Source organism: Lepidothrix coronata, unplaced genomic scaffold (assembly GCF_001604755.1).
Source record: "Lepidothrix coronata isolate B3197 unplaced genomic scaffold, Lepidothrix_coronata-1.0 Scaffold71, whole genome shotgun sequence".
Classification (NCBI taxonomy): Eukaryota; Metazoa; Chordata; class Aves; order Passeriformes; family Pipridae; genus Lepidothrix; species Lepidothrix coronata.
This window is the reverse complement of record NW_016690251.1, coordinates 560,338-584,506: the sequence shown is the minus strand read 5'-3', so window position 1 is coordinate 584,506 and position 24,169 is coordinate 560,338. Positions and strand designations below refer to the sequence as shown.

Sequence of the window (24,169 nt, the reverse complement as noted above, 5' to 3'; positions counted from 1 at the left end):
GCCAGTATTACTGGCATTTCCTTAAAACAAAACAAAGACCTAGACAATGTTTCTGGTCTACTTCCTCTTCATTTCTCACAAAAAAGTGACATTTCCAGCCTCACCCTTAGAAGAAGCCCCCAAAGAGGACAGTTTCATGTTACATTTAATCATGAAGTGACCACTCTGGAAGCCATTTTCTGACTTGATGGAAAACCTTACTTGAAAAAGGAGCAAAGTATGCAGGAAAGGGACCCCTTCCTCAGCTCACAGCTGGTTCAGGTTACCCATTGTGTAAGGCTGCATTCTCCCCATGAGCACAACTTCATATGAGTACATGTAGTTCAAGTCTGATGCTAAACCCAAGTCACTAAACCCTGAAACCTGGAGCTGCAGAGGTCAGCAGGCAAACGGCTTGCCTATCTAGACTTCAATCTACATTTTCATCATCTTTTTCCCCCTAAATAACAAAAAGCCTGTATGCCTACACCTAGGATAAGATGAGGACTCATTCAGGAACAACTCTAATTCAGCTCCATTCCCAGGGCCAGACAAATACCCCAGCAAGCTGTCAGGAGGCAGCATATTCCATTCCCCCATTTCCTTGTTAGCTTTAATAATCATTGCTCAGTACAGTGCATCGCATCTCTCACACAGGGTCTCGCTCTCATTACATTTCTGAGGTCTGCAAAGGAGCAAGTAAATCGTATATATCCACGATAATGTTAGTTTCTACAGAAATTTAAATACCAACTCAAACTTCAGCTTAAGACTGTATCACAACTAGACAATCTAAGAAACTGTGCTTTGATTCCAAGTAAACAAGATGCCATCCAGCATAATTTTAATACTAAAGAGTATGGCTGCTCCTTTTCCTTGCACACGTAAAACAGTCAGTCAAGAAAACTTTAAAAGAACACCTTAAATACCTACCAGTATTTCCTTCTTTTCTTTCCTTAAAAAATTAGTGTCTCTAGCTTCATTCTGTGGCGATTCCTCTCTTTCACCATTTAATTGTACAGAAGTGACTCCATTACCTAGAAAGATTAATTTTTAAAAATGTGTTCTTCTACCTTCACCTCAAAGAGTAATCCAGCCTAAAAACAATTTTAAAAGGCCAACATTTCCATTTAAGTCAGAACATGTACTATATACAATACAGTACACAATACCCTAATTTATTTCAGAAGCATGCATGTTTCTCCATGTGCACATAGAACCATCTATTCAGCCACATTCAACCTCAGTCCATGACTTTTGGTAATTAATATAACAACTCCAATGGGGCATAGAAAGGGATGCAGTCATAGTTATGAGGAAAAATGTATTGAACATACTCAAAGAAAAACTTGCCAAGAGCTAACACTTCAGTTACTGATTCCTTACAAACAGCCCTGAAGCATTTTTTAGCACTAGATGTTTAAGCATTAGAGTCAAATCTTTAACACACCAACTGCAGTACTGAGTATGAAGCAAGGAAAACCTGGCAAGGTATCAGTTAAGAGTCAGACATTAAGCTTGCTTAAGAGAAGCCAGTCCAAGACAATTCTCAAAGCATCGGACAAACAAAAGCATAAAATGAACAGCCTGAGCAGACAGTAAACAAACACATTACCTCCTATACTACCCAATCCAGTTCATTACATACAAAAGCAAACTTTGAAGGCAGAATTCTGTTCTTGACATGTCAAATGACAACAGCTGAGGCACTGAACCTGAAACCTACATACACACTTTTTTTAACAATCCTGATACTCTACATTATAAGCCTGTTGCTTAGGAAAGCAATCGTGTCACCGATGGCATCAGCAGGAATCATGTCAGTGACTTTGGTAGAAGGTATGTTTGACCCTCTTAAGAGGTAAAGCATGCTTTCTTCATGCATTTTGGCTTTCATGCACTTTCTGTTACTTGCCCACCATTGAAAAATTACCTCAGTATGTTTTAATGTGTGCACAGGGTGAGAATGCAGAAACAAAATCACGTTAGATTATTTAAGAAATACTTGTATACTTCTTGGAGTCACTCTTATTACCTAGAGGATTAGATTTCTGTGGAGGTAGTCGAGGAGGGGGTGGTCTGGGTGGAACGTGCGATGCAGATTTTGCTGGACTCTCTGATGTTGGGCATCTCTTGATTGTCCCTTGATTTTCGTTTTCAGAAGAATAAGTTTCTTGGGGGATAAAGATGGATTTAGGCTGAAAGAGACATATTAATAATAAAAACACAATGAAAAAAGATTCAAAGCATCCATGCTACTTCTCAATGAGTAAAAAATCCCATATTCAATATTTGGATCCTGAAACTTTCACAAGTAAAAAGCTATCAATATAGTAATCTAAATATTTTGTATTTATTTGTTTATTTAAAGTGTCCTTTTCTTCTGGGCAATAAAATCCCCCTCACTTACCTTTGGTGGTAAAGGAGGTGGCACTTTAGGTTTCATAGTAGCACTATAAAGAGAAGAAACAAAACAGATTGCTACCTTCCTTGAGCCTTTTCTTGCAGTCTGCAAGATGATACAGGGTTTTATAAATGCCATACAAATAAGCCCCATTAACTTGTCAACAGCACCATTATATCCAAATAACTGCATCACAAATACTTCCAAACATTTTGTTATACCACAGATACTATATGAAAACAAGTGTCACAGATCCCCCCCTAGAGAGCACAGAGTGTCATGAACTGATTTGTTGAAGATGCACATACTTGTGCAGAACAAAGCAGGGAGATACACAGCAGGCCTGATATTTACTCTGTTGAGACGAAAAAGATTTAGGGTATCAGTGAGCTTTTCTAAAGGGTCATCTGTAGGTATGCATGGCAAAGGGGACTTACAAGAAAACTGATGAATACCACCCCTTGAAAAATTTACTACTGATGATTTAAACAGCCTGAAAGTAAAATTCATCTGCAGTGGACAGCTACCCTAGTGTCTGGGTTCTTTGTTTTTTCTATGAGTTTCTTTTTTCATAGAAGTCTTGGGAAAGACAACTTTTTAACGCAAGAACAATTCAACAGGTTGGTTCAACAGTACAAGATATCAGCAGAAAACAAGAAAGCTGAAGCATGAGGAGCATTCTTCCTCTCCCAGTTCTGTAGCTTAAAAAATACGTTGCATTAAAAAAAAAATCAACTACATCCCTAAACTTTGTATGTTTTTAAAAGCTCTTATACTGCCCTGTTTCCTAATATTTTTGAACTGAAAATTATTTCCATTAAATAAATTAGGAATACAGCTGTGAAAACTTTACACTCTTGCACAATATTTTCCTTATTTTTAAATAATGTTTCAAAGTTTTGGAAAAATATTCGAGTAGTAAGATATCTGTTTGTATGTTTACAGGTCAACAACTTGTCTGATTTGCTTCATTCTTTTCAGGAGTTTCTGTCCTGGCATCTTATCCGTTCCTTATATTCCAGAGAAGCTTGGAAGGGGACTTCTGATTTCACCTGCTATGGTGGTAGAAATTATCTCCACCATGGGACCAAGTTTAAGTCCTCAGTCATGTGTGTCCAAGCTCCACTTATATTTTTTTTCATATTCTTCCTGCATTTCAGACAGCCATTACAATGTTACTGGGCAGCCAAGCAAACAGAAAAGCCAACAATTTGGCATAAATGTGACAGATGTTTGCACAAAGGACCACGTGTCCTTGTTTCAACAACAGGGTTTAGGTGCAGTTTGTCACTGCTGATTACGCAAGGCAGTGCTCCAATAATTTCTGCTTTCCCAGTTTCCATAACCAGGAAATTCAAGCATCAGCAGCCTTGCTGCGCATGAGAGAAAAAGAAATATCAAAACAAACAACAACTATTAAATGAGAGATAACTTTATATTGTTCTGTGAAGCATGTGGATTCTCTGTTGCCGCAAATCACCCGGTTTCATGCAGTGGAATCTGTCTGGACTAGAAGGTGTACAATGACCTCATCGTTTTTGTTCTGGATCTGAAGGGAGAAGTGACCGATGTCACATGTGCTCTTCAAGAGAAAGTCCATCTCACAGAATACAAATCAAACAAAAGCCTTGAATCTTCAGTGGGTTCCAGAGAAAGATAGCTGTGATCAAGCTGATGAACCAACAATTGCAGCAGAGCTTTCGGCTCAAGCAGATACCAAGAGAAAGGCACAGATGCAGAATCTGCCTGATCCAAGGTTGAGGCATTCAAGCTTTTACTCCTGTGCTTACACATTGTCAGGCCCTCTCTGTAGGGCAAGAGTACCTGGGAAGAAATATGTGAAGAAACAAAAAACACCAGGACTATTTTAGAAGACTACTGGTGACTACCCTTAGGGTCAGATGAATTGGAACCTCTTCAGAAGCGATCAGGTTCTTTCTTGCTTAACGTAAAAAAACCAGAAACATGACAGAGACCTAAGCACCTAAAGTCAATGCTGTTTGAAAGTTCTGATGGAGCTCATGTAAGAAACAAGGGTTTTGAAGCACTGGACAAGGAAATCAGTGCTAGCACTTCAAGACAGCAGCGATCAAGAAGTTCCAAGCCCTGGAACATTACTGAGGTTGATGATACTGACTGCATATCAAGCAAGAAGTCAGGAGGAAAAAAGAAACACTAAACAAAAATGAACAGATACAAAGCTGTGCACAAAAAACCATCCAGTGATTAGTATGGATGGAATAACCAAGCTGAGCTGGCTCACAGCAGCACAGCTATCCAGAGCATCTTCACTGGAAGCCATCAGAGTGAAGCCGGCAGGACGGAGCTACAGGAGACTGTTACAGCCGGCACCGGAGGAAGTCTGAGTTGTCATTAGCCAGGTCTATCCAGCTATGAGCAAAGCAGGTTCTCAGCTTCACCCAAGTGCTGGGGAGCAAATCATGAGCAGCATCATCAACTTCTTCCTCTCAAAGACAAGACACAAGAGCTTCATATTATTAATGAACTATGTAATCAACCATGTCTTTAAACAACTGCTTAATGATGAAATATGAAGAATTTCGTCAGGAACTAGCACAAGAATAAAGCCTACTGAAAACCAGCTATTTTTTTTTCTATAAATATTACTTGTGTCAAACAACAAATATGCTTGTGTTTTGAAAAAATTATTATTAAACAATGCAAATTTAATGTACTCATCATCGGACATCAGACACTATCAGTACCTTTACCCATCTTGAAGGGTGCTGTCCCACATGCTCAGTATGTGATAAAAACCACTGCTTTTGTTATAAAAGAACAGCAGTAAAATAACTCAAGGCAAAAAAAAAAGAGAGTGTATAATCTGTCTCTGTAAGAGACAGATGCCCACAATAGATAACACATGTTTTAAAGGTTTCTGGTATGAAGCAACAGCTTTCAAAATTATTCATTAACAGAAAGCAAACAAAAATTCTGTCTCAATGCCACCTTCCTTTTTGGTCTTTAGATCAAATTTATTTAGGAATGTAAATCTACACACACTGGTTGTGCTTTTTAAATTGTTTCAGTTCTCATCTAAAAATCAAATAGAGCCCGAGAATACTTATACCAATGGAATTTAATATGAGCATAATTAATTTAACATATGCCTTTGCAGTTCCATAACCTTGCTCTCTCTGTGGTAAGGGAGTCAGTTCTATTCCAAAAATCAAGCACCCATGCAAGCATCCTCCTAGCTGGGAACATGGACAGAACAAACTCAAACTAGAGAAGACTTATGTATACATTTTACACACTTTTCATGAGCCTTACACAGTTATTGGTTCTAAGCAAGGCACCAGGACTTGGGTCGAATTACTGGCTCAACGTAATGACATCAAGATTTTGTTCAATAATAGAAGGTAAAAGGACAACTGTATCAAGCAAGGAACAAGACTCCCCACTCCCCCAATTTACAGTAAGTTCTGGTGATGTAATCTAGGAACAACATTAAGTGCCTATCTGTAAAAATGCTATAGAGTAAAGAATCCTGAGTTATTATAAAACACGATTAAACTTTTTTTTTCAAATGCTCATCTATTCAAGGATCTAATTCTATTTATCTATTTATTTTTACAAGAAGGACTTACTGTTTAGAATCATCATCTGCATCATCATCATCTTCTAAATGTGCCACATGTCCCCTAAGAAAATGAATAAAGTATTACAGTTGCGTGAGTTGTATTAAAATTACCTTGACTGCTGTGAGAATTTCTGAGCTCAAAGGCTACTACCTCTTTTACAGAATTTTACTGTCTTTTTTTAATTATTATTATTCTTTAGAGCACAGTTGCAATCCAGACAACTAAGCCTCTCTCATAACCTCTCAGCAAGTATAGGGACAAACAAGAATTACTTGTGACGGACAGAAAAAAAAAAAAAATCAATGCACTAATTACTTTTGAAACACACAAGAGAAGAAAACAAAAAAAAGAATAGAATTACCGCTGATGCAGTTCTTCTTCAACTGATTTTAAGAGACTCCTTCAGCATTAAATAAGAATAAGAACACAGTTTAATTGTGGTACACAAATGCAATTATCAGAAGCCAGAACAAAAGCTCTTATGATTCTATCAATAAATAATCCCAAGCAGCATGTTATTTCAGCTGGCTTTCAGAACGTACATCAAGCATCCATATACAAATGAACATAGTTGCAATTTTTCTTTCATTTATTTTTACACAACGTGCTTTCACATGTGTCTATTAATGTATTGCTATTAAGTGCAGTGGTATTTTTTCCTTGTACTGTAAACCACTTTACTTGTTCTGTAAAACTTAGCTTGATCCAATTAAAAACAAATCCACACTCTCCAAGAAAACTGTAATCTTAAAAAAAAAATAAAAAATCAGACTCCCGAGGATTAAACTACTATTGGAATAAACTCATTCTTCCCTGGTTAATTTTTGTAACATTCTGAACTTCATTTTTGTGCTTTTGAAAAGACAGACAGGCAAGAATCACAGGTAAAACACAGGAATAAGAAACAACAGGATTTTGGAAAATATCAGTGTTCATAGTTTTCCCAATTAAAGACTGTGCAAAAATATCATGTTCTATGCTTAGATTTTCAACATGATTTAATTTGAAAATCAAAGCTAGGCATCTTAATTCTGACATGCATAAATGTAATTAAGAAATTGGGTGGAAAGGAAAAATTACACTGAAAATTATTTCATATGATTAATATATCACAATTATTAAATGTACAAACATAAAGTTGAAGGGTTTGCTAAGAAAGGTAAGTTTTATTTTTTAAAGCATTTATAACTGCATGTTCCCAGTGCCCCACAAGATGAAGAAAGACATAAAGCAATATCAAAGAAGAGCACTGGTAGTTCCCAGGTGAGGTAAAATTGTGGTCTGTGGGACCTATCATGGAGAACATTTTGTAAACAAGCAGACCAAGATCATAGCTCTTAAAAGGAATCTTACACCACCACAGAGACAACACAGCCTCAAATACTGAAAAATGCTGCAAATCTATAGCACTGAAGTTACTACTATTGTATAAATAATAGTGATTTTGGAATTGTAATTGATAGAAACAAGTTTGACTTATTTTACTACATTTCAGCTAATGTGTTAAACACACATTTGCGATTTTTATATTAAAATAGTCTTGAATTCATTAAAGACAGAAAATGCTGCTGCTTACTCACTTATTTGCACCCAAGAAGTAGCCACACTGAGGACCATGACCATATTCTAGCTGTAGATCCTAAAAATGTAAGAGAATGAATCTTTAAGATGAACAGGTGAGCAAACACACACTCTGAGTCATGCTGCTGTTATCCCCTCTGCCACAGCTGAGGTACCAAACAAGCTTATTTCTCTGGCTTTCCTGACCCCTATCACCACTCTCAGGCCCACTGCACTCAAAAATCTCCTCTCTGCCAGTTTCCTGCACCTCTAACTCCTTTTAAAACTCTGAACTTAGCCTCCTCCTTGCACACACAGGTCCTTTGCTCAAATAAAGTCAGCTGCAGAAAACAAAATAAAATAACAACAAAAATAATATAAAAATTGAAAAAAAAAAAAAAAAGCAGCACTAAGGACTTTGTGATCTACCAGACCCTGTAGAGAACCCTGCTACCCCTCACTGGCACGTTGTAGTAGTCGTTTCAGATGGGGAGTAGTTCTGGCAGGGAGCCTAAAATCCCTAATGTCCCAGCACACTGGGACATTAAAAAAATAAGCAGACAGGACAATGAATGCTCTTATAGCTCTGGTTATAACCATACACGTACGCTTTTAGAACACCTTTTGTACTGAAAAGAAAAATACAGTACTAATGAAGTCAAACGCTCCAGCAATCATGGAGTATAAGATACAAAAAAAAAGATGTGGCAATAGGCTTCCAACACTGTTATTAAATAAACACTATAATGCCATACAAATTTAATTCCTTAACGGAATACAGGGACCCCACTGAAACACGATCAAACCTGCACCTGCCAGGAGGATACTGCTATAATTACAGGGTATTTTTCTCTTCAAATGGATCACAATAGGAAAAATCTGCACATAAATTTCCTCCCAAGATACTGAGTGTATTCACCAGGAGAAACAAATTACCAATCACCTAAATTAGTGATAAATAGAGCTACACTGTTCCTTCCTAGAAAACACTGTAAAGACCTCCCAACATCTTCTGTTGAACCGCAACTCATATCAAAATATGCCATCCCTCATCAAGATGCCCAGATACTCAAGCTTTAAGACCAATAAATTCAGATTAGATGGGGCTGATCTCTCAAAAGAGCATTTTTAAAAATCAGAGGAAAAGTCTCACATTAGATTTTCCAGTGTTCTAAGTTGATGAAGCAGAAACCACCGCAGTCCTCAGTTCCAGGCTGAAGGGCAAGCACTTTAATACAAAGCTATGGACATTGTTTTCTGCTTGGCAAGGAGTTTCAGGTTGTTTACTGTGCTCTCTATTCTGCTCTGCAAAGCTAAGTAGTAGTTTCCGCATGGGTGTGCCTACCACAGCTGTCAGTAGCATTTGATTGCTGCAGTAACTTTACGTATTTTCCCAAAACAAGTGAGATATTGTGAGAAAAACACTATGTAATTGATGATTACTTGATGTAAAAGAATGTATAGAACAGGAGGTTGAATAAAAATTGCAAAGACAAGCCTGATGGTGGCATTTCCTGAACCATGGACTGACTTTTCAATCTCTGTATCAATTTTATTACACTTCTTTGTTCTAGAATTAAATGATCCCCCAAACCCACCAAACTCTATCCACTTCTATGGATCTGACTCAGAAGGGCCACCCAACTTTCTCTCTAGACATCTGTTAGGGGATCTAGGATGACAGGCCTCACAAGTGGCCATGCCAATGGGGAGGAAGGTGTCAGGCCTCAGTCATGGCTATCTTTGATCCCTTCTGCTATCTATTTCTTCTTTCTCCACAGTTTGATCATCCTCCTATGCCTTGATTTTGATTCCTCCTGCTCCTTGCTCCAAACAAGTTCAGCAAGTCTCCTTTCCTCAAGAAAGGCCATCCTAGGCCCTCCACAGTTTCAGTCTCTTCATCACACCCAGCATCTGTCTCATTATATCCACGCAATTCCCTTTTGCTGCTCTTCACCACCAGCTGATGGACTACAATCCACCACAAAGAAACAAATTTAACTTTCTTTACTTTGAGTATTTATAATATTCCTTTGCAATCTCAAAACCTTCCCTCTGTAAGCACAGGTATTTTGAGGATTCAGGCTCTACAGCAGAAAATAACAAGACTGGAAACATAAGATGTCACCAGACTCACAAGCAAGTAGGTTAAACGGGTTGTGTGAGCCTATGTGAGAGGATGCCAGAACAAAGACTGGGAAGCTGTTGAGAAAAATAACGCCAGATCAGTATAATGAAATCTGAGATTTTCGCTTTGAAGAGACAAACCTTCAATGTTGCAAAATCACATTATTCAAAAGTAAGAAACAAAGATGTTACGCTGGACAAAGCCAAAATGTCTGTCCACTTTAATTTACACACTGTGCAATGTATGGCTATGAATACACTGTACAGCCATGACAGGAAAATTAATAAAAGAAAATAAATAAACCTACCTAAAACATAAGGAGCCTTCCTTTGCCACCAGACTTCTTAAGCATAACTGGAATTTTCTTTATCAAACATGACATCTGCCAGAATTACTTATGTTTAAATGCTTTTAAAGGGCAAAAGCTTTGTTTTAATTCAGTTTACTGTTTTGTAAGATTTATGATTTTAATTGGATATGTAGAATTTTCCAAAGCCCTTTAAACATTGCTGGCTTTCACTCCGACTGTGGGGTGAAGTACACCACTGCTAGGGAAATTCCTTCTTTTGCACTCTTGATAGATAAATACTGAGAGCTAGAAAGCTTTTAAAAAGTTAAATATATTTTTCTTCTACCTTGTATTTCAAATATATCCCTAAGTTACAATTTTATAAGCTTTCTAGCGGCATATTTGATATGAAAACATTGACAAATGCTGCATGTATCCTGCAAAGCCTGCAGTGAGCTGTTACACTTAATCACCCAATATAACTGGAGTTTTTTAAAGCCACACATGAAGATATGAAATTTTATCAGTTGTGGATTCCCACTGGGAAGAACAGATTAGCATTAATTCCTAAATGATGCAAAGTTACCCAACAACTTTATCAATCTACATTAATATTTTCATTTAACATACATACAATGCTGATTAGTTAATTAAAAATCTTTTCAGATCAGACAATATTGACACAGAATAAATCTGGGTGACTAAACAGATATATTCCAATAGGATCTTGAGACATACAGCTGGCAGGAAGAGGTCAATAATCTGGGTACTAAATTAAAGATGCAACTCTAGATTATTCTGCAATCAGCCTCAGGTTACCAACAACTCATTCCCGAAACAACTCAGATCACAGAATATTCTGACTTGGAAGGCACCCACACGGATCACTGAGTCCAACTCTTAAGTGAATGGCCCCTATGGGGATCAAACCCAAAGCCTTTGTGTTGTTAGCACCAGGCTCTAACCAGTTGAGCTAATCTCAGGGTCTCATCTGTGTACAAGACAAGTGTGCTATTTGCTGACAGTAATTGCTTTGGAAAAAAAGGTAATACAGGGAATAATTACCAGTTCTTCTCAACAGCTTAAGTAACACTAAAGGAAGCTGTCATGAAGAAAGACAAATCAGATAAATTACATGTGCAAAGTAATCAATGACTAAAAACAGTATACAGATTTCCTCAGAGCAAAGATAAAGCAAAGGGCGTTCTATGAAACAAATTCCCCAGGAGTGCTCAAATCTGCAAAACCTTCTGCAGCTTAAATTTAAAAAATCTGCTTTATTTTCTGCAGAATTTCACAGTAAGCTAATTGTTACTGCACCTTTAACAGTTATGTTCCCACTTTGTTCTGTAGAGCTGAGCTGTACTGGGAATCTATTTTTAGGTGTTCAGCCCTTCAAAAACAAAACTGAATGTATACAGCAACCCAGCAATTCACAGTTACTTCCTACATTTGCTATTCTTGAAATCTAGTGAGAAACAAGACCATTTGAAGTGATAAAATTAAGACGCTAAATCTACAAAATGCCAGGGAAGTAACTCTGAATTTCAAAGAATACAAATCACCTTCGGACTACTAACATGTCAAATGAGAAGGCACATACATTCTCAGTAAAATGATTAAGCAATTCCTATCACATTGCTCCATCAAAGAGGAATTTAATTTTTAAAAGAGTCTAGCATTACCTAATGCATATGCTATATTTTTAATGCATTTATTTCAATAAAAAGTGCATTCTTGAATTTCTTTGGATATCTTAACACATCAAAAACAGCAAGTTGTATGTATATTTTTTTAAATACACTAAAATTAATTCTTTCCTGGTTACTGACTGAGGTTTTACCATGCATTACTGCTACACAACCACTATTCCCCTCTTCCCTTATATTTCAGTTCTCTATGCATTGTGCCTATGAATGTCCCCTTGGCACAAACAACACTATAAAACCGAGCATCTCATTTTCTCAATTACTTTTGCCAAGGTAGAAAGTACCCAAAACATATGGGAACGGAAAAGAAAGAGCAAAAACCACTGGTACTTTTCTCCCCATTTCCACTTATTTTCTTCTGATCCTAAGGACCATGTGCCATTTCATTACCTAAAGCCAAACAAAATACGAAGAGACTCTCCGAAATTCCGCAACGATAGCTGCAATATGTTTTTACAGCTACCTTAGTTAACTAGGATAAGAGTTTTCATGGCTTGTAAGTAAACAAAAAGCAAATCTATATATGTGTAAGGAGAAAAATTACTTAAACTGAAGAAAAATGCTCCTGGGCAAAGTTCTCTATTACCTATGTCAATCTCTTTAATTCAGTCTTTTCCTACCAATATTTTACTTTTTCTGCCACAAATAATTAAAAAACAGAGAATACCTATGCTGAAACACTGCATTCCTAAAAGTGTTACCAAAAACTATCATGAATTATTAAACCTAGAGTATATTTAAAAGCCAAAAGAAAACAAAAACCAACCACGACCTAGTTATTTAAATGGGACCAAATGTATTAATGCATCCAGCAAGTACAACAATGCAGACTGCATGGGAGCTGCAAACCTCTCACTGAATTCATTCCTAAAGAAGTCTAGAATGAATGTTTGTAACAACTGAAAACAACTGTAGGTTGGAACCTGAGACGTTAAATCCAAGTTTTGTTCAACTCCTCTGTCACATTCTAAAACAGTGGAATTCAGCTGTGTGTTTTGGTAGTAGAATTTTCACTGTGTGTTGTATACTCCAGGCTAAATTAAACATTTAATTTTTCGTATAATAGAAAGAAAAAAATAAGTCACTGTTACAAATCAGTTAGTATGATGATGCAGACTAGGGCCAGGTGCTGAGGTAGTTGGCCAATGGTATTATGAAACCACTCTCTAAAATAAACAAGAGTGGGCTGCTCATTAGAAGAACTTCAACAAGCCGGAGGAGTACACAACAAAACATCCTGGGGTTTAATACAGACAACTGAAAAGTCCTGGAACTAGGACAGATCCACCACAGATACAAGAAGAGGCTGAGGACAAGCTGGCTAGGGGCAGGAAGGGCAACGCTGGACTGAAAAGCGTTTGGTAGTCCCAGCAGCCAAGGAGGGAAACCACACATGAGCAGCACACATTTGTGGTACATGTGGCCAACCACAGCAAAGCCAGAGGGCCCAAAGTAATCTCTGAATCTAGCTTGGAAGCTGTCCCTATTTTAAGCAGGAGTAAGCTAGAGATCACCAGGGGTTCCCTCCCACCTCATCTTTTTTGGGGGATTCTCTGACAGTTTTTCTAACTTATCAAGATGTGCAGCTCAGTCTACTCATATGAACCAGAATTATTTTTCAGCTCACTATGAATGGGAAGAAAAAGGTTTTGCCACAGTATTTCACTGCAGACCAGGATAACCTAAATGAAAATATTTGCATTTGATCAATGTGACCTTCTCTTTTGTTTCTCAGAATTGGGGCTTTTGGGACCAGAGGCCAAATTCTCATATAGATTCCCCTTGACAGACTCCAACAATGGTAAGTACAGCATGTCACCTCCAAGAAGCAGAGGCAATTACACATACAGCAACAGATCTGCAGAAGCTGGGTTTAACAGCCCTTACTCCCAGCTTCTCTCTACCCCATGCACCTCCCTCCAGCATACTGACACAGCCGTTTGCAATGCCACACAGGGAATCCAACGGGCAACTGAGCTAGTGAAAAAAAAAACAAAAACGGTAAGAAGTTGCACATTTTTGCTCAGGATGGCATATACTTGGACAACTTCTGAAAATCTGCTTAATTACAGCAAAAATGTTTCAAATCACAGAAATCCGGTCCTACTGTGCCAACTCATGTAGATTCCTGAGACTGTCACTGTGGTGGCTGCTGCAGTACAAGATGAACAGCCATACATTTAGTTAGCCATTGGATTTCTGGTACTTTTCCCAGGATCAATAGCATAAAAAACTTAAAAAATGTCCTAGAATAAAGGAGTATATATTTTTAGAGATGATTGAATTTAAACCATTTCCTGAGCTCACTGCAAATGCAATGCTCAGCTCTCCTACTTATTTAAGCCTGTATCCAAACAATTGCTTTTAAAATACACAGAAAACAGTGAAAAGGTCTACCTTATGTAAAGTCTAATATGCACATAAGACAAAGATGACAAAACAGGAACATGAAGAACTCTAAATGACAGGAAGTAGCATGTGCAAGAAAATCTCAAATGATGGAAGGTACCCAAGTAACGTCCTGAGAAACTTGTTATCTAGTTGCAGAAAAATGAAAAAATATCTATCCTGAAAGACAGAAGAACCTTGTACCTAGAGCAAAACAGTCTGTTATATAGTTAGCTATGAATCAAAAGGGTATATTTGTAGAAAGTCAAAGAGAAGTACTATCTTGTCCTTTCTGTTTGCAATTTGCATTAAGGGACCCTGGGGTTTGGACATGGAATCTTCCCTGCAAACGAGACCTTTACTGAATTTCTCCATTCTTCTGGCAAGATCCTCGTTACTATTTCAGAACTGCACAGGGGAAAGAAGGGGGAGAAGAAAAGGAGGGGAATGATTTTTAAGGGTAACCACATCATAGGCATCAAACGTTTAAAAGCTAATGTGCATAGTGACTGCATAAACTGCCATATGATCAGTCCAGCTGTGCAAAATGCTAGGTGATAGGTAAAAATACTGTCAGTCACTCCTCAAATTTGTTTTCCACCTCAATTGTATGTAGTCCAAAGTATGCCTTGATTTATGATAATTATTTTTTTTTTTAGGATTTTAGAGACAGATAGCCCTGCAAAGGAGTTATTGTTCATAAGGTATTTTATAAAACCAGCATGGGAAAGAGCCCCAACAGTAGTAGGTGATATATTATGCTTATGAAAAAAGTATAATCTTTTCCTCTTGATGACATTTTAAAAATCCACATATCATTTCACAACAAACAGATCTGAAAGCAACACTGTCAGAGCAGGAGTGGGGAGCTGGGGAAGGAGAGAGATAGAAAGAGAATGTCTGATTAGTGTGTCCTGGTCCACAACAGAAGAATGAACCAACTGGCACTTACTTCCTCTAAGGATTGGGTCTTACTGGAAGAATCTCACGAATAGGGGATGCATATACCACCAACTCAGAATTCTCCTCTTTGATTCACAATGAACACAGGAGGTGCAAAGAAAGCAGTGAAACACAAAGTGCTGTCGAATTACTTTAAAAACCCTCTCACAACTGTGACAACAACAGTACTTTTTAAGTTTCATTATGGTTATAATTTTTGAAGAGTATTCTGAACAGCATGGGGTAAAAGGAGGATGAGAAACAACAGTCCAGTTAGGAGACGTGTTCTCATTCAACTCTTAGACCCCCAGATACTAAGATAGCAGGATATGCAACAACACAAAGTAACCTTAAACAGACAGATTTTAAAAAGTGTTAAACTGGAAAGAGAAAACCAGAAGCAAACCAAACTGAAAAACCAAAACCACACTTCCGAAACCAGAGGAACTGCACAGGATGGAGATGTTGCCACCAGGTAGAGAAATCTAAGCTACTGATCTCAAAACAGTTTGTGAAACATTCTTAAAATGAAGCAACACAGACGTTTCCTTCTAAGAAAGAGGAAGACAGTCTAAGTTTTCAGTAAGAATGTTTTTGGCAGATTCAAGTTACACCAAGCCAACTGATGTCAAAACAAACAAAAAAAATGCAAGGACAAAAACACCGCATAAAAAAGACATTCCCAAACACCCCAGTTTTCCATTTTCCTCTCAGTGCACTTATATTAACATCTCACAAATCTCAGAAAGTTAGCAGAGTAATGCTCTTCATTTAGCACAGAATGTTTCTTTTTTTCAACAGAATATGGAGACACCCAAGACTTAAATGCATTACTCATCTAACTACACAAAGAGCAGAGAAGTAAGAAAACTCACTTCCTAGAGTAATTGCTACACTGCAATGCCAACAACCAAATTTTTTAGCAGTGCAATAGGAGAAAATTCAGAAAATGTATCAGACTATAATCAATGCCAAATGCTATTGAAAACAGTTATGATCCCACTTTCTGTTATTTCTATTAAGTGTACATTCATTCTGTAAAATAATTACCATCTGGAGAATTCAGAGACTTACACTTATAGAACTTCAGTCTTTTATGAGGCCATTTAAAGGAACTACCAGACAAAAATACAAAGAGTATGTTTCTTCTATCTTCAGTCACCTTCCAAAAAATTAAGTTATGCATAGTAAGGTAGTTAAAGAAACTAGAATGAATGTAAAATACTGAGTCCCTTCTATAAAAGTCATTCAACTAAACATGAATAACATGAAAACATAGAAAAACAAACACTGTCAATGCTGCACATACTAAGCTAAGAATTTCTTTCTACGTTATAGAAATACACATATAGACTAATTCTTATATTGAATGGCTTTTAAACAGATGAAAACACCAGTACAACAACAGGACAAAACACAAGTTTCGAAAAAGGAAAATTAGGACAAAACTAACACTGACAAAGAAAGGCATAAGATGAAAAATACCAGGTTAGATCTTGCAGTGTAGTATACTTCTTCTGAATTGTCCAAAAAATCGCTACTGTCAGGCTGTCATTAGATAGAGATCAAGAAACTCAAATTATTTATATTGTGACTGAAAGCCAGGTATACATAAATGTAAATTTTCTTGCTAAAAAAAAAAAGAGATATTGTTAGTTGAAATTCAAACCACGTTAAGACAGTTCTCAGGATGGGGGTAAAACATAGCTAGGGATATGGTCACATTACCAAACACTACTGAATCACACCAAAATGATGAATTATTTATTGTTCATCACCTGAGCTGTGGTAATGTGTGACAGACTGTCCCAGTAAGAGGCAAGTACAGCCAGTTCAACATCTCAGTGCACCAATGACAATAACTCCTCATGCTGCAGTGGTCCAGTCCTTTGTGCACTCATACCCACAATTAACTGAGTGTAAGTTTAAGCACGCTTTAGTGAGACAGAAGCAAAAGCATCAGAACTGCTTTAATGAAAATGGATCCACACTGTTACTGCTGGAGGAAGAGACAGGCATCTCTTGCTCCTACTTCCATTTCAAAGACTTTCGCTCCCAGAGTGTATAGATTGTTACAAACTTCTCCCATAGACTGGTTTGTGCTGAGGCTCTTTGCAAAAGCATCCATTTTTTGAATAGGCCTCTTGTTTGCAATTGAAATGCCAATTTAAATTGTCCATTGGTTCTATAGCTAATCCATACCTGTATGTTTTTTCTTTGGTCTCTGGACCCAAAATCATTATTTTTAAAATGATAGTTCTGTTTTATCTGGAAAGAACATATCAGGTCTGCATGCTTCATATTCTGATATAAGCCATGGAGGAGTTAATTTTCCTCTTCAGAAAGATCCAAACAGTTATAGACAGGGAGATCAGACAAGTTCTTTGAACAGGTTTCAAATATGCAATGTCTGACCAGAACAGACAATATGAAGATATTTTCTTATCAACAGAATTAATTTGGACTGTTCATGTCCCTCCTCCAAGAGCTTCTGAGATTCCAAAGTGCAAAGGTCCTGATTGCTAACACACAATGTAGGAAAAGGCTCGATTCCTCCCTTCCAACAACAGCCAAAAAAGTGCTCTGAAAAACTGCTTTAATCCCTGCAGAAAATCTCTCTCCACAGTTTAGCAACTCAGGTTCCTAAGGTGCAGTAAAAACACCACTGCCCCATGGAGTTGTCCAACAACTGGTTTATATAGTCAGTGACTGATAAAAAGAAATGGGAAAAGTATTTCCAAAACTTCAGCTGCTCCACTAACACCTTTTTGCAATTATGATTCTACATATGTATATATGTGCTCTTAATGAGCAAAAGCATTATAATTTGAACTATGCATTGCTACCAATTGTATTTTCTTTACAATCCAGAGCACGTAACAGGGAAGCAAAGACAGGACAACTTGGAATCAGTTCAAAAATAATTTTGAGTTAGCTGGTAAGCTTACAGTAGAAGCCCTGACTGCATTATCATATTTAATAAAATATAATAAAAATATAAAAAAAAAATAAAAAGCCTTACATAACCAGGGCTCCTAAATGATGCTGTTACGCAGTTATGTCAAGGTCTAAATAACACGTCTGAAATACTTGTTTAAATCCTACGTGTGATTTGGTAAGCTATTCTCCTCCATCTCAAACAGGCACCAGAAACTGCAGGCTACCCGTCCAGCCAGTTCTGAGGACGAGCAAGATTATACACAACCTCATACACCCAGAGCCAGCTGACCCACTACCAGAGGGCAGAGCACTGGGAAGGAGATTTTAGTACAACTACAGAGCACCACAAGGAAATCTGTGTCAGAAATCTGACTCACATGTGGTTTGTAGACTACACAAGTACATTCCTAGGTACACATCATTCCCAAAACCAACTCGAGGCAAACCAGTGTTCTTCCCACCTATGTACTAAGCCAACTTTTTCACCTTAACATCTGCCTTAGAAAAACAAAGAGAACACAAAAGTCCGCAGTAAAGAAGCAGACTTTTTATCTTTTTATCCAGGAATGTGAAGAAGCTGCCCAAAGTGCACAAATGAGAAAAGCAGCGCTCTCCACAGAAGAGAGGAATCTGCTGCAATCGTGTGTGTGAGACAGCACTGACACCTTTTCCCTTACAGCTTGAATTCTCACACCCCTCGTATCGATGGGTCCACAGGAAGAAGATACTGGCAATACACCTTCACAGAATACATCCACTGCCTGACTCAGCATGGCTCAGGTGTGATGCAGGGCCACAGAAGGATTATTCACATGGGAAATTCTTTTAAAATGCACCATATCTCTCCCCTAATTCTACTCAATTCTACTATTTCCACTGTCAACACAAGAACAACGGAGAGCAGAAGTTGAGTACGCACGGTAACTGTAGAATTAAAAAAAATAACTCCATAAATAAATGGAATAATATCCTGGACAATGAGGTATAAAGGATAAAGGAAACCTACAAGACAAAGCGCTGCTGCTTAGCACATACATCACATCCAGCAGAGCCCACAAACAAGGAGTTTTGCTGCATATAGTGTAATGGCACCAAAGAAACATTATGTTACAATTTGTCAGTAAAATCACGAACAAGTTTAGTAGTGCTAAGGAAGCATGCTACACACCTCCTGCACAGATATTTGCAGGGGATAATGTGCAGAGCATAGCACATGCTGCTTGTTACTCACAAATTCATGATGTGGCTCTGTCTCTTTCCTCAAAGGTGGATCAAACTTTACTTGACCAACTAAAGAGGAAAAAAGGAAAACAAGAATTTAAGTTGGACTGTGGTTACACAAAATTTAGCTCCCAAGGTTAACAAAAAGAGAAAAAATTAGTTTAATAAGTGTATCACATCCCCACTGATGGAAACTTCTGACACATGGACATAGCCAATTTGTGCCTGCTAGAAACTAATGGGCACAGAAAGTACTCTTTTATCACAAAGGCAGCACAATCACCATTTACGTCACCTACTCATTATAGGGAACAGGAAAACCATTCAGCAAATAGGGCAGTGAAGTATCTTCTGTAGAGGCGCAATACAGCTGTAATTTATAGAAAAAGCACATCCATGGTGTGAATTCACTAATGAATCTGTTCTTTTGGGAGACTCACTAGCACTAAAGAGTGTTGAATGAATTTTGGAGCAAACTAATCATATTTTCCAGGACACCAGCTTGGCAGAACCTCTTTAACACTTCTCCCCTTAACTTCAGCTTAAGAAAAGACAGCTAAAGCTCTAAGTATTGCTCTGATTTAATTCAAACAAAAGAATTACTGCAATTTGGGGGATGAAGTCTGTTTTTAAAAACCAGTGATCAACCTCCTCCCTTCCTGATCTCTATGTGACTGTTTCAATTCAAAAGCGAAACAAAGATAATTAAGGAAAGAAAAAATATTCCTTTGCCATTCTGTTACCCAGCTGAATCTGGCTTTGGCCTGAATATCCTGGCTGGAGTGGCATACAAAGCTATATCAATCAGCTGTCAGAAGAGCTCAGGTTGTGTCCTGTTCAATTAAGATGAAGCAATAGTGGGTCTTGCAGAAGTGCTGACAACGGGTGTAGCCAAATATTTTACACTATTTCTTTTGCATAGTCATCTAGAATCTGTACACTTAAGTGAAACAGCATGTTTTTATTTTCCTATACATCATTAAAAATGTTTCCATGTATATCGGATACTCAAAATACCAGTTGCAATAGTAACAATGATTATTTTAAGAATACTTCATATTGTCATATCGCATCTGCTTACAGTTTATTTCAGAGCGTGTCTTTTCTTCTCTTCCATTTCTACTTGTTGAATGAATTCTGTGAGGCACTACCAGAGGCTAGAAGTGAAAAATAAAATATTTTAGTACCAAAATATGCTCACTTGAAAATCAGTATTGTCTGACAGTTTTTAGCAAGTTTCTTTAGCATAGTATCAAAAAAGGAAAGAAAGAAATCAAGTGAAAGCTAAATATAAATATTGCATGCAATTTTTTATACTTAAGGTTAGAATTATTTAGAGACATTTCAACTGCTGACTGTCTTCAAGATAAGAGTTTTTAGAACATCAGATTTGAGCAAATATAAAGATAATGTTGGCCAGCATTTGTCTTTGTTCATATAGCATTTCCTTTTTTCACCATTCAGCTTAAGGTAGTGGTAGTTTTTAAAAGAAGCATCAAGATTAAATCTGACTCAGTGGCAGCATTTCATTCCTAAACTAAACTGATTCCTAAAAAGTCATCAATTAGGTTCTTTAAGTAATGAGAAATTTGCCTGAGGTTTTCAAAGCTGAGTAGAAAGGTGTATTCCTGGTACTCTCATGCTGTGTGGCAAGAGAGAAAACATAATTCCTACATATTCACCTTCGTATTTATATTCCACTTCTATTTTTTCCCTGAATTTCCATTTACTTCTCTACAGGATGAAGTATTCTGAACTTTTAAGACTTAGCTTTCTTTTTTTTGCCCATTGGATTTTCTCTCTGCTTTCTACAAGCACTGCTGCAGGTTCTCTTAGAAACCATAATTTAAGGTTTCTTAACAAGAGTACAAGATCAGCTGACAGCTGTATTGTCCTAGTTTTGGCCAGGACCCAGGGGTTATTCTACACCACCTCATGTCATTTCCAGGGGTAGGAAAGAGCTCTCTGGCTTCTGAGAAGAAGGGAGTGGCTTCCAGCCAAAAAACATGGCAGCACCGTTGGCTATTGTTCATTGTTTGGGGGTCCGCAGTGAACATTCTCGTATGTGACTCACCCTATCTTTGTACACTTCTGTTATTAATATTGTTGCTGTTACTGTTCGTTTTCTTATCTCATTGCTGTTTCCAGTAAATTTTTCTTATCTCAGCTTGTAATCTCCAACTTTTGTGCCTCTAATTCTCAACTCCATCCCATGGGAGCAGCAAGGGGGAGCAAGCAAGTGGCATGTGGTTTGGGAGACTGTCAGTGGGGGGCAGTGAATTGGGGAGTACCATTCCTAAACCACAACATGTATACAATCAGGTCCAAAATTAGCAACACAAATCCTAACATTATGCATTCATATGTCCTTTGTAATGAAATCTTACTTTTTAGAAAAAAGTTGTTTTTCCACAGTGTTAGCCCAAGTAATCTCTGAAAAGCGCATGTTCGCTCTGTTTCTGTGTTGAATATGTGGCAGCAAAACAATTTTTAATTAAATCAGTCTGATGCTATGATGTGTTGGTATGTTAGCTTTGCTTTGCTTTTATATACAATAATTATATTCTTCACAGGGTAACTTTTGACTACAAAGTGCTGACAGTTACAAAATGTCAACTGCTGTACTAACACAGAGAGTCACGAATAACTCAGCAACTCTATTTACTCCTCAAATACTATCTGAAAACTTCATCAATTTTCATCACACACTACTACCTTCCCATTAGGATCCAACACATATGTACATGGTGTTTCACCTCCCATTTATGTTCATTTTGCTCTTCTTTGAAACAGGAAAGACTTGCAGGTTGTGGGTATGTATTTTCTCCCACATATCTCATCGGGAGTTTTTTGTTTCTCACAACTTATGTCAATCCTCTCCTTCTACAGTTTCATTTTGTTTATTGTGCATTGCTTGGGGCTTAAAAAATGGTTTGCTGTAGCTCAGAATGCATTTCAAGGTTTCATCTAAGTGCTGAAAGGTTGCTTATTTATAATCTTTTATTAAGAGGCACTATCCAGTTGTGTATGATGTGTGTGCATCTGTAATGCCAGCAGAAGCTGTAGGGGGGCTGGGAGGTATTTTTGCCTTTGCAGTGATATTCTGAGTCCGTGCATCCTGACACAGATGTCTGTGTTGCACAACAGACAGAGCTTGCCCTCATACCACCTTCTCCAGACCAGAGAATTACGTGAAGGAGTCAAATCTTCATCTCTCAGTCACAAGGACTAAGTCCTCAAGTCACCTTGAAATACATACACTGACAATGAGCTGATACAAACACCTGACATCTGAGCTGTGAAAGAGGACAAAGGAATGTAGGTTAACTTCCTTTTGGTCACAGTTTCCATCATGGTACAGATCTCAAAAGCAATCTTATCCCCAAAACTTAGACTGTACTAAGCATAAGGCATGAGCACTTTCCTCTTTGTAACCTTTTCGGCTAATATCACATCCATCATGAGAATCACTGTCACAGAAATGTGATGAACAGGCAGGCGTCAACATCTTCAAAGGTTTATTCTTAAGGGAGTGAAAGCAGAGTCCCAACTGGAAATCCTGTCTATGACTGAAAGGGAAAATAAATGAAGAGCTCCCAGGGGTAGGGAATGTCCGTTTCAGATACTGTTGCCAAATAAATAACAACTGTATGAACAGAAGAACCTTTCTGATTATATCCAAAGGATGGCATGTTTTTTGTTTTGTTTTTACACATTAAACATTTCACCTCTGAGTTTAGAATGATTTAAAGATGTAGTATGGCATTCCTCAGAGGTGGCAAATTCACATCTTAATCTCTACTTCACCAACACAACTCTGCAGACTATCCAAGCAGCAACAGATTGTATCCCCATAAAAACAGCACAGGCCAAGTGAAGAGCTCGCAGTACAGTGGGCAGCAGACTTGACTTCAAAGACCACCAACAGACAGAAAAGCTCTCGAGCCTCCAAAAATGAAAAACAATCCACCAAAAAAAAAACCAAGACACTAACACCACCACCCCAAAAAATACAAAACTCTAAACAAATTGGGGAGGTCTGAGGCTCAAGATTCTCACCAGTGTTTTCGAACTGTGTTATGTTGCACCTTGTTTTGTCACTTCTTTTGATTTTTGATGGATGCATTCAGGGGATTGCCACAAGTACAGGACTGGTTAATCCCTAAATTCAGATGAACATCTCCAGCTGCCTCTGTGAGCAGGCAAGTTTTGGAGCAAGTTCAATTTTGTATAAAAGGAGCACATACACTTCTTATTCTATTCATTTTATTACAGGAAAGACCACAATGCCAACAACTGCTTTGCCTGTGGCAAAGTTCTTTATCTGAAATACAAAACTTGCTCAAAATGCATTAGATAATTCATTACTACCTGCTTTATTCGCAGAGATGAGTCCCAGACTTACTTAATACAAAATAAAATGTTTTTCCAAGTGTCATATCAACCTCACTTTGCAGAAGTCTTAAATACCTTAGTGGAAAATTATCCAGCAACAAAGTAGGGGAGAAATGTCTCTTACATCTAATTAAGAGACATCATTCAGTGAAAATGATCCAGCAGCACAGGTAACAGCACAGGAGAGCTCAAGGCCATATGATGAACAGTGATGGAGAAGTATCAGTGTGCGTAACACAGAAGCCCACAAATGCAGCAGGAAACCATCAGCAATGTAAGATAAACAACAAATGAACTAGTATCTGAAAAATGCACAGCTAAAGACACACCAGCGGTGTGCTCGCCCTCCGTACTGTCAGCCAGTCCAGCTTTTTTTAAGTGACAAAATTAGGTATTTTCTCTGATCACTGCTGGGAGGTTGTTTACTCTTTGTTTTCTCCCCAGACAAGGCATAGCTTTTGCTCCTGATACCACACTCCATTATGGGATAACTCATAAGTAATATACTAGACAACAGAAGACCCTTCTTAATGCTAAGTCACAAGGGACATAAAAGTGTGAACACTATTTTGTAAGCTACAAGTAACTATCAATAAAATGTGTACTGAA

General features: G+C 37.7%; 1 protein-coding gene across 5 annotated transcripts in view; it reads right to left on the bottom strand.

Moving 5' to 3' along the window:
• The window catches only part of MAP4K3 (mitogen-activated protein kinase kinase kinase kinase 3), a 76,372-nt gene that overhangs the window by 23,231 nt on the left and 28,972 nt on the right, over positions 1-24,169 (bottom strand). For 2 of the 5 annotated variants that reach the window (XM_017818857.1, XM_017818858.1), the window contains exons 13-21: positions 20,247-20,322; positions 19,176-19,234; positions 16,490-16,552; positions 7,569-7,627; positions 6,350-6,388; positions 5,995-6,048; positions 2,390-2,432; positions 2,015-2,177; positions 913-1,016 (exon numbers count right to left, since the gene is read on the bottom strand). In XM_017818857.1, the coding sequence (XP_017674346.1) occupies positions 913-1,016; positions 2,015-2,177; positions 2,390-2,432; positions 5,995-6,048; positions 6,350-6,388; positions 7,569-7,627; positions 16,490-16,552; positions 19,176-19,234; positions 20,247-20,322 (660 nt within the window). The remainder of the gene's footprint in view (positions 1-912; positions 1,017-2,014; positions 2,178-2,389; positions 2,433-5,994; positions 6,049-6,349; positions 6,389-7,568; positions 7,628-16,489; positions 16,553-19,175; positions 19,235-20,246; positions 20,323-24,169) is intronic. The other 3 variants (XM_017818860.1, XM_017818859.1, XM_017818861.1) reach the window with 3 other exon arrangements.